The sequence below is a fragment of the Sinocyclocheilus grahami genome, unplaced genomic scaffold (assembly GCF_001515645.1).
Source record: "Sinocyclocheilus grahami isolate Dianchi unplaced genomic scaffold, SAMN03320097.WGS_v1.1 scaffold794.1, whole genome shotgun sequence".
Lineage (NCBI taxonomy): Eukaryota > Metazoa > Chordata > Actinopteri > Cypriniformes > Cyprinidae > Sinocyclocheilus > Sinocyclocheilus grahami.
The window spans coordinates 80146-92037 of NW_015505973.1; the positions used below are offsets into that span (position 1 = coordinate 80146).

Genomic DNA, 11892 nt, shown 5'->3' on the forward strand with positions numbered 1-11892 from the left:
TGCTCCATACAGCACATTAATCTAGTCGCAGGGATCTGGACTTTGGAAATACACAGTACTTTTGACTCGAGTGGCGCGGCTGCATTTCGGCGTTTTCATCCATTTGTGTGGACTTATTTTCGCTTTGCTCGCAGTAAGTTGGATTTATATTGCAGTACAAACGTACGTTGCCTCTTTATGAGTATTAAAAAGTCTAGAGCGGATCAGAGAGGAGAGTAAATCTTGCCTTCAGGATAAGAAAAGCCACTTTCATGCTTTGGCTCATCCATACAATGATATATTGGCTAACTTTATAGAGGGACATGCATGTCGTTGCTTAATTATTATAGAGTTTTAAGAATATGTGTTAGGCTGTTTTTGCCCTGGTCAACTTCGTTGTAACACTCTTTTGTGCCAAAACTGATGGTGGAAAATTGTGTGCATGATGTCAACTAACTGCGTTCTGAAATGCAATTTTTGGGAGATCAAGAAAGTTTTAATAAAGTCATATTAAAAGACATGTACCATGTAACAATCAGCTTTTGACGTACTGGTTAAAATATATATTTTTTTGCTTGAACATTACTGAGTTACTTATTTTGATTATATTATATTATATTACTTCCCATTTGATGACCGATGAGAGGGAGAGAGGAAGGGAGGGGAATCTCTTGTAGAGGAATTCTGCAAATTCCTGGAGGCCTCCCAAAGGCCAGCTAATGGCCATACTCATTTTCACACAGACGGTATCAGGGAGAACTGAGAGTAACCATTTAACAAGTTTGTATTGCTCATTCCCATAGCAACCACCAAAGAAAATGAACATTGCACAGAACTATTTGTGCCTGTTTATCTGAACAGCCACATCTGAAAACATTATACACAGTACTGCCATCGGATAGCAAGTATTCCTTTACTGCCTTCTCTATTGCCTTCAACAATCCAGAGCTCAAAGTCAAACTAATTCTGTTATGATCATGTGTTTGCAGTTTAACCATGACTGTAATAAGGATAAAGACATTATTCCAGTTAAAAGTGTTACAGTTATGCTAGAAAGTATGACTTCTCTGTCTTGATGGATCAAGTTGACTTATTAGATCTATCTGCAAAAACTAGACTATTTTAAAAACAAACGAAAAAAACTTCTTTTTTTAAATTTATTAAACGAGTTAATTATTATTATTTATGTATACAATTATTTTATTTTATTTTATTCAATAACCAACATGATCCAGCCACTGCTCTCTAAGAAGAACAGAGCGTACAAACCTACTAGCACAATTAGTATTTGTATTTATTTTATTTTTTTCATTTACGCTGGTATCCATGAGAACCAAACATAGCTCTGGTTGAGTTTGTATGACTAAGTACCCGGTGGTTTTCCTGCGCTCTTACGCACAGTGTGTGCTGTGCTCTGGGTCTGTTGCTGTCAGAGGGGCGCGCCCTGACGTTGCCAGACTAGCCCCGCAGAAAAAGGGCGTAGCATTTCCATAATGAGACTCTTTAAAGCTGCTGCTCCATACAGCACATTAATCTAGTCGCAGGGATCTGGACTTTGGAAATACACAGTACTTTTGACTCGAGTGGCGCGGCTGCATTTCGGCGTTTTCATCCATTTGTGTGGACTTATTTTCGCTTTGCTCGCAGTAAGTTGGATTTATATTGCAGTACAAACGTACGTTGCCTCTTTATGAGTATTAAAAAGTCTAGAGCGGATCAGAGAGGAGAGTAAATCTTGCTTTAGGATAAGAAAAGCCACTTTCATGCTTTGGCTCATCCATACAATGATATATTGGCTAACTTTATAGAGGGACATGCATGTCGTTGCTTAATTATTATAGAGTTTTAAGAATATGCGTTAGGCTGTTTTTGCCCTGGTCAACTTCGTTGTAACACTCTTTTGTGCCAAAACTGATGGTGGAAAATTGTGTGCATGATGTCAACTAACTGCGTTCTGAAATGCAATTTTTGGGAGATCAAGAAAGTTTTAATAAAGTCATATTAAAAGACATGTACCATGTAACAATCAGCTTTTGACGTACTGGTTAAAATATATATTTTTTTGCTTGAACATTACTGAGTTACTTATTTTGATTATATTATATTATATTATATTATATTATTATAGTATATTCAAGTGCAGTGACACAAAATAAGTAGCCTATTATTATTTGTTAATATTTAAATAATTATTGTTTTTTTTTAATAATAACCTAAATCCATTAGTGGGAAATATATTATAACAATATTATAACTAATAATTGGTCCGATATATTTGATCAAAAAACATGTTTCGGTGTTTGTACAGAACCGTAAGGAAACATCATGCTTCTCCTCTTACTGGGAATCGTCGTCGTGCATGTGGCAGCACTGGTTCTGCTCTTCGTGTCAACTATAGTCAGTGTAAGTACAACTATTCTGAAACTTCATTTATTAAATTAATAAAGATCTATCTATCTATCTATCTATCTATCTATCTGGCTGTCTATCTACAGTATCTCTGATATTAAAACAACAAATTATATGATAGCCAACCTTTTTTTTTAATTAACCAAACAAAATGCAATCAATTTGGAGTAGTTCATAAATTCAAATCCCAATCAGGCACTACAACCAGCTGAAGGAGAATCTTTTGGATGTGTTTAACTTCTGCTAATGAGTATTCTTGGATCTAACAGGCATGGGCTGTTAACCCCAACAGCAGTTCAGACCTCTGGACAAACTGCACCACATTGAATGGATTGTCCAGATGTGACCCTGCTGACACTGGAGGTAGGATCCTGCTACAATTTTAGATTTGTTTAAGAATGTGTGATGAAAAAAAAATGGTGCAATAATATTAATTTCAAAAGAGGAAAATGTCTGCCTCTCTGGGTTGAAGAGCCACCCTCGGTATGTTACACATAGCAGGTCATTCACGGAGGGCTCCATCCTGGCATAGTCAAAGCCCCTTTGCCTATTTACCACACTTTGTGGTGGGTGTGCCCACTCTGCCTCACACCTCTGAACTGCCATCTAGGGGTGAGAATGCAAGTGTACAGTTTCAACCCACAACAGACCCCTCTTCAACATCAGCTCTGTATAAATAGTCTGGTTGCCGGCGCTGAGCTCGGGCCCCTTGTTTGGGAGTGGAGAGTGCTGGGTTGCAAAGAGGATTGAGAACATATGGGGTGGGACAGAGGTACAGAATTCAAAGCAGATTAGATTTAGACTGATCTGTCTGTAATGGCGTAGCATCAGATTGCCATAGGCCAAACACGGCATGATTTGAATCACACCCACAAATCAAAATGCCAGCAGCGGGTTTGTTAATACAAGAATGAAGGTAGTTTGAGAGAGAAACAATTATACTTGAATTTATTGTTGAAGTTTTTGGTTGAAATACAAACTTGTGTTGTCATTTTTTAGTTATTGTTGCCATGTAGAGTGTGCCAGAATATTAAAGCAATAATGAAAAATGGTGTTCTTTCATGCATAAAAAATAAAAAAGTGTATTTTTAAGTACTGTACATTCTCAATCATATCACTGTTACACTATTGGCTGTTCTTGAAGGGTGAGATGATGTCATAGTTCAGAGCGGGAAACGCCTCTCTGTGCACTTCGGTAATGAGGCGGGCCCAGAATGCTTTGCTGTGTTATTTCATAGCTCTCAGTCAGTTGGCGTAGCGCATGTAATGTGGCGTGTTTGTTTAGGGCGTGGTGCGGGGGTTGGCACATAGGGCTTTTCTGTCCTGCTCTCCTGCGCTCGCTCACGTGTCGCCGCCACACTGCTGGAGAAAGGCTGTTTTTCAGTTACTTCTTAAGTTGATTTTTGACGGTCATCTAGCCTGTGAAGAAAGTCTTTTCATTGGTGCATGTAATGACCAGATTTTTCTTTTAATTATGTTGTAGATGACGTTTAACTTCCACACAAACAACAGCAGTTAAAATATGAACCTTCATGCACACTACTGTAAGGACAGATTGAATTGATAGTGACATTAAAGACTTTTACAGTACATTGTTACAAAAGACTTCTATTTCAAATAAATGCTGTTTTTTATGTTATGTTCATCAAAAAATCCTGAAAATACTGTATCACAGTTTCCACCAAAATATTAAGCAACACAACTGCTTTTAACATTGATAATAATAGAAATTAAAAAAGTTTTTTAGCACCAAAAATCAGCTTCCTGAATGATTTCTGAAGGATCATGTGACTGCTGAAATTGTCATGTGACTGCTGCGAATTGCTGCTGAAAATTCAGCTTTGCTATCACAGGAATAAATTGCATTTAAAAAAAATATTAAAACAGAAAACCGATATGTTAAATTGTACTGATATTTCACGAAACAATCTTACTAACCCAAATTTGTTCACCATAGACGATGTCAGTCACGATGTTTACAGTAAGAACCTTGGACTCACACATGTTTTAGATATTTATCAGTAAGGTTGTACATGCCATCATTAGGTAACAGAATAGTCAGCATGAACAATATTTTTACAGTCTTTATTAATATTATGTTAAAGTTGTATATTGCATTAGAAAAAAAAGCATGAACTAATCACAGTATTTTTATAAATTAATATTAAATGCCTTAAAAAACGTAACCATTATAGCATAATGCATTTCTCAATAAATGGCCATCTGACAGCAGCTTGCATTCTTCACATCTCTAGTAAGGCAAACATACTGTGCTTCAGCATTAATAGTATAATTCGAAACAATTTAGGGGCAAATCAAGAGGGTTGAATCAAACCTGGGTTGGAAACAAGCAATCAAACCAAGTGCAAAGCCATCCTAAGATTACCTGAATGGTGTATTTTACACCGTGGGAGATGCGGAACAGCTGGCATGGCGAAGCTACTCAACACTGGCAGCTAAAGCATGCTTGAAATCCTATTCATCATCCTGATATAGAGCCATTTCATGGACCAAACTGGGGTTATGGCGGTCTAGTATTAGCGCACAAACTCGCACCCCTGTGTTATGTTTCGCCAGTGCATATTTATCATCTGTTAAGCCACATTCTTCACACCCAGGACCATGCGTGCCCCTCTAAATGCAAACACAAGGCCTCCGCTTTCCAAAACGAAACTTCTGTCCTGAAATACAAGTCCCTGCCTTAGATGCATGACTGCTGACAGAAATACATAGGGTGTTGTCAAGCTCAAAATGAGTACAGCCGCACCTTATATCAGGAAACTCCAAATGTCACAACTTAGTCTGAAGGAAGGAAAAGTCTGTTTACCTCATGTGAGAGTATAGTGAGGTTAAACTTAGTAACAGTGAGTAAGTATACTGTACTAGGGGTCGCGCTTCTATTTTTACTTAATTGTTGAGAGAGCTTCATTGTATCATTTGTATTGTGTGGGTGCAAAACACACAGCAGCAGAACCTAGTATTTATGGATGCACACTAGAATAGTCTCCTCACATGGTCTCTGATGAGATGTACTGAGAAAAACAAACGCCATTTCCATAGTTGTTTCCATTCTGAGATAGTTACAAGCACAAAAAAAACGTTTATGGGGTTTTCTTGTCCTTTTAGGGTTATCCATGTGTGCCTGAGCTTTACGGTTTTGCTGTTAATGAGATCATTGCTAGAATTTTGGATCATTCGCATTGCCAGTTCTTCCCCACAAAAGTGCAAAGAAGCCGATTTGTGTATGATCTTGAGAAGTCCAGATTTTCAAGGACTTGATCGAGTGTTTCTATATTCTTTTTCTGGATGTAAGCAATGCAGTATTGATGGTCTTATTTTGCAATTGGCTTTAGTAGAGGATCTGGTTCTTCTGGAGGCTGGAGTTGCGGCTCTGATTTAGTTTTAATCTGTAGTAGGCCGATCTGCTTTAGGGATGTAACAGTTCTAGTGGCTATAAGGGGAGAGGCAGACACAGCTGAACATGAGAGGAAAGAGAGAGAGAGGTGGAAACCTGATGCTACAGGAATGACCCTTGGATAAGAAATAGACATGCTGGACAACCCATGTATTCCACTTATTACTGCTTGGGCACGAAAGGTAGAGAATGAGATAAAAAGAGAGCTATGACTTGTTCTCATACTGTGTGATTTAGAAGAACAGCAAAATGCTCACCAAATCCTGTCGTTATTTAACTTTCAGAACTATTTTTTTTCAGCTGTTAAACGATAAAAACATCGACAGTCAATCAGAATCCATTCTGCTTTAAAGAGCTCAAGCATTTAAATGGACAGACGACATGACTGCAGCACACGTTTATAGTAAACAACTTTATTGTGTGTTAGTGTGGCCTGTATTCAATGTCATCAATTCTTTATGACTTTTTTTCTGAGGAAACAAAATATATTTTTGAAAAAATTCTGGTTTCATATCCATACACTCTTGCTATGGGAAAGTAATTTTGGGTTCCCAAAAGAACATTTTAGCAAACTGTTTTAAAAGAACTAAGTGTTTCTTAGTGTGAAGAATGTTTTATTAATCTAAAAAACCTTTTCCCACTATTAAGACCCTTTTGTGCAATGGAAGGTTCCATGGATTTTAAAGGGTCTTCATGGAGCTATAGATGCCAATAAATACCCGTTATTTTTAAGAGTGTAGCCCAACGTTTTGAACCCCATTGAGGGCAAAAACAGTTGAAACATTCTTCATTTTCAGACAAAAGTCCTATAGGTTTTAAACAGCTCTTAAACAGAATTTGCATTTTAGATGAAGTATCCCTTTAAAACTCTATTGAGGATAACAATGGTAAAACAGAAACACTGAACAATTTGTACATAATGGGACATTCCAAAGCCAGAATACACGCTAAACATTAAACTAAAACATCTGTCATGGCATTCCTCATCAATCCCAAACTCCCTCAAACCTCACAGCACGCTATTGACTTTCTTGGTGGGAGAACGTATTGTCCTAAGGTTTTGTCTTGAGAATCAATCTACACTAACCTTCAAATTTTTTTTTTTTAAAGAAATTAATATCTTTATTCAATTAAATATATACAAAATACTTTTCATTTCAAATGAATGCTGTTCTTGTGAGCTTTCAGTTTTATAAGTTATTGTAAATTCTAATAATATTTCAAAATATTTCAGTTTTTACTGTATTTTTAATCAAAAAAGTGCAACCTGGTGAGAATAAGAGACTTAAGAAGAAGATTTAAAGCATACAAAGCATAAGAAGATTTTTTTAATCTTAAAATCCTCAAACTTTTGATCGGCAGTGTGCAAAGCAAGTGAAATGTTTCCTGCTATGCAGGAACATACTAATGCAAAAACATGTTCTTTCCTGTCCACACATGTGAAAGGGTGGAATGGCTCTAATAAAAATGACACACGGGGGCTTTTAAAACCATCAAATGCAGGTAATATAGAGTTAATGGTGCTCCTTGTAAGTTGCTGTGCTATGGCCCTGGGACGTCAAGAGAGGATCAATACCAGATGCTGTAACCTGCTAAGAGCTTTTAGGAACAGAAACCTCATTATGTGATTGGAGAATCCAGGAACTCTTAATGTATTGTGCAGTGTTCTTTATATTGATGAAACAGCCATCAAAACTTTAAATGCAACAACAAGAGTTCATTATGAACTGATATTTGGTGTTTTGGTTTTTTTGCAGACTCACCTCTGTCATTATCAATAATACATAGATATCTAAGTGCACATCTCCAATTGCATGCCAATGTAAAAGTGCAACTACCGGTACATCTGTTGTGATCGATCGAGAATAGGAATAGCAGATGAGAAAATAAATAATGACCGGTTTAATTTCCATTCGTGTGCATTTAAAATTACTGTCTCATTCCAAAGAGCAAAGGTTTTTTTTCTTCTGCAAAGCTCAAACTGCCTTAAGTGGTTTCAGGAGTGCGGAAGTGCTCTAATGTTTTGAAATGCTTTCTGTCTTTCAGTTTGGATCCAGGCAGTCCAAGCCCTCATGATCCTGTCAATCATCTTCAGCATCCTGTCTCTCTTACTGTTCTTCTGCCAGCTCTTTACTCTTCAGAAGGGTGGACGTTTTTTCCTCACTGGAGCATTCCAGATCTTTGCTAGTAAGTATCTTGACGTCATTTGGACATCAGTGGATCAGTACGGTTGTTTGCAGATGCTAATGAGGTTGACATAACATGCTGACATGCTCATGCAGTGTTAATAGACCCAAAGTGTTCACTGTTGAAGTGAAGGAGAGCCATAAATTGCTATATTTGCATATGTGTTTAATCTAGCTGGCTCAGGTGATCTGAGATCAATTACCATTTATTAATAAAAGATTATCTATGGGGCATCTACTGATCTCCTCGGTTCCTATGGAGGTGTATTTGCTTTAATTCGGTTAGATGAAAAAAACTTTGGCCTTAGTCTTGTTAGTCTTACGAGTCCTGTCAACTCTCATTAAACCACAGACAGCAGATGAAACCCTTTAATGCACTCACTTCCTGCAGATAATTTGGTTATGATTTCTTAAAATGAAACCATGTGGCACGCAGAGTTTTAAATAGGCAAGGTTACCAAAACGAGTAAGCGTTTCTCTTAATTTATGATAAACAATACGTGTAAGAGATCAGATACGGAAAGATGCGTTTCACAGTCATTTACTGTACTGTAACTGAAGCTAATGTAAAATGATAGCTCTCATTAGAAATGTTTAATTAAATTTTCGGCTCTTTGGGATGTAATGAAGATGGAGTATTATTAGAGATCATTACCGTGCCTGGATAATGAATAGTTCTGTGGGTGCCACGAATGCTTGATCTTTCAGTACGTACTGAGGGCTTTTAGAGTTCATATCTGCGACTCGCATCAGAGAGGATGGACATTAATTGAAAGCTAAATGTCAGAGGAGAGCAGAGGGTGGAAACAGCACACAGCCAGACAGTTACAGGTGCCCACTGAGTTGGCACCGGATACACAGCCGCTGCCACAAGATGAAATGTCAAGACTGGCACTCTGGGGGTGGTCTGTAGTCTGCCTGACATAAAAGTGCTGAAAGTGCCATGTCATATTTCCTCCCTCTCATGCATACCTTCTAGTCAAGACTAGGCCAAAAACAGCATTGCTTAGGTAAATGTTACTTAGTAAATATTAGTAACAGTTAAAATGACATATTAACTGTTGTAAACAAGTAAGCAAAGACATCATTCTCAATTACAGCACACATTGTTGGATATTAAATGAATATCCTGACCACAAAAGAGTTCCCAAAACCTCAAAAACAATGTTTATAATGGTAAAAATAATATTAATAGACTGTAAGGATAGATAGATGAGCTTACTGCCTTGCATTTATATGGCTGGCTAGCATTCACTTTAGATTCCTGCAGCGCGCTTTCAGAGTTCTCTGAAACCCTCCACCTTCCCCAGCTCCACCTGTATAGATCTGCTACGGGGTTATTTTATATGCTATTAGTGCAGCAGCAGTATGTCTTAAATACTCATGGCACCGTATCGCCATATGCATTGGCAGTAGCAAGTTCCTGTACTTGCTTGCAGCAGCAGCAGCAATAATCTACAACTACAGCAATTCAGAAGCAGCGTAGCAGATATGTTCCGCCAAGACCAAATACATTAACATTGTCATATCCATCACCATGCTAAAATGTTCCGAGAGTTGTCATGATTGAAATATATTTTAAAATAAAAAATTATAGAAGGTAACATCAATAAAAAAAAAATTCATTTCTAGACACTTAATTTTTCTTGTCTTCCTCTTCCCCCAGGTCTTTTCATTATGTGTGGAGCTATCATTTATACGGTAATGAACTCCGAATGGGTCCCTGAGACAGAGTCCTACGGCTTTTCCTACATCCTGGCCTGGGTAGCCTTCCCTCTGGTGCTCATAAGCGGCTTAATCTACGTCATCTTGAGAAAACGAGAGTGAGGTGGCACCACCCTCTTGTGGGCGCCACCTGGAGATACAGCTTTGAAGCCAAAGTATCGCACTGCATCCACAGAGAAGTGAAATCACGCAGTATCTTCACCCAGGGGGTCAGTCAAAATCAACCCCACTGCCACCCCGAAAAGACATATTCAATACTGTCATCATTTGAAGATGTGTATATAGTATCTTTGGTTTAAAACCTATTTATAACACTTTTTACATGTATGTACATAGTATTTTATGTTTGCTCTGTTGACAAAGAACCTCTGAAGAGCTTTTTTCTTTTAGCTAATTAAGTGCCTAGAGTGTATGTTTGTCGCAGAAAAGTGCATCATTAGCCATAATGTATGTCTGTGTCAAGTTGTCTTTCCTTATAAGGCCAAAAATACTGCTAAAAAGGTTTTGATGTATTTTAACCAACGTGCATGTATTACATTATAGGGACAATGAAAGGAAGTGTTTTTAATGAAGCTGCATTGAGAATTCATAGATGAAGTAACTTAAACACCATAGTTAGATCGGCAGTTTTTAAAGTTTTTTTTTTCTTCTTAATTTCCAACAAAAATGGTGCTATGTATTTACCATTCCTTTAACTAATAGCCATTTCGATTTTATTTAGAAGGACATAACATGACAGAAAGCCAAAATTAGAACGCCATTGAATATTTTGTGCTTGTGCCTATAACACAATGCTGTATATACAGTACTCGCCAAAAACGGTTCATTTTATAATAAAACAAACAAAATGTGTTCTGAGTAACGTGGTTATTAGTTTAGATTTGGGAGATTGTAATGGAGGAATTGTAGTAAAAACAGAGACTAGCAACTATTGATTTTACTTGGATTTTTAAAGTTACTTTTAAGAGCAGTATTAGCAGAAAGCAGTAATTCTTTCACTCAGTTTAATAGATGTCGCTTATATGTTGTATTTAAATCCAAATCTGCATATTCAAATCAAACAAGCATTAAAAAAATATAATACACATGAAATAATGGCATAGCTTTTTTCAAGTGTCAAAATTACAGCTTACAATCCTCTATATACACAATATATCAAGAAAAGCATATCTAAAAGCATCTAAAGTGGCAGTTTTGTGATGGTGGTGGTGGACACATCATAACACCTGCATGCATGGAAACATTTTTCAATACTTGAAATATAACATGCTGCAATGTATACCATTTGGATATGCTCTGTTTCCACTTACAGTAATTCACAGTGTACTGTAATAGCATGTGATTGCATTAAAAAATAATCGTATTACTTAAAGGCCCTATTCTGAGGACCATGTATTAGATTTATACTCCTGCAACACCAAAAACAATAAATTATGTTTTGTTATGATGAACTGAATATGTTGCCCGTTTTCATGGTTGTAATGGCCTGATGAATGTCATGACTAAATCCCCTTCTGCTATTTTTTTTTTTGTGACTGAACAAACAACTTGACGCACAGCAGAATAATTTATTTTACCTGCAATAAAAGAGATTGATACTTCTTCCTTCTTGAGTGTAAAGGGATTTCTGTACGTATCGCTATATTTTTTATGCCCTTAAAAATATCAATATATAATCAATATGTGGTCTGTTCTGACATGGGACCAGCACTATAAAAATGTTGCATGTGCTCATTTGCCAACATTATAACACATGAATACTTTAGACTGCAATTGTTACTTGATATTGTAAGACTAAAACCTGAAATAACAATCGAATCGCGTTGTATTCATTTGATCTGTCTAAGCAGTTGTAAACAGTGTAATATTTGTATTTAATTGAATGTCGTGGTGCTCCTTCTGAAACCACCTGTACTGTAAGTTGTGTCTGAAGGAGTCTGAGCTCTGATGAAGACTGTTCATTCACAAGAACCCAACTCTTTGCCTCTTGACTTGCTTCTCTTATGAAAGCTTGTGTTTGTGTGTTTATTAAAAGCTATTAAAAAAAATACTGCTTGCCAGAAAACTGTCTCTCATTTTACTTTCTGCAAAAATGCATTTGAATTCAAATGAACCAGTGGTTTCATCTGCTGGGTTGTGTTTCAAAAATGTCAGTGGTTTTGACAGCAAATAATGAAA

General features: G+C 37.0%; 1 protein-coding gene across 2 annotated transcripts; it reads left to right on the forward strand.

Moving 5' to 3' along the window:
• LOC107561836 (peripheral myelin protein 22-like) lies at positions 1-11413 on the forward strand. Of its 2 annotated transcripts, none has more exons than XM_016246330.1 (5): positions 1-133; positions 2288-2382; positions 2658-2751; positions 7850-7990; positions 9656-11413. In XM_016246330.1, the coding sequence occupies exons 2-5, from the start codon at positions 2305-2307 to the stop codon at positions 9814-9816; spliced, it is 474 nt and encodes a 157-aa protein (XP_016101816.1). In that variant the 5' UTR covers positions 1-133; positions 2288-2304; the 3' UTR covers positions 9817-11413. The 2 variants fall into 2 exon arrangements, with proteins under 2 accessions (XP_016101816.1, XP_016101815.1); XM_016246329.1 differs by lacking the exon at positions 1-133 and adding an exon at positions 1493-1625.
• The last annotated feature ends 479 nt before the right edge of the window (positions 11414-11892 follow it).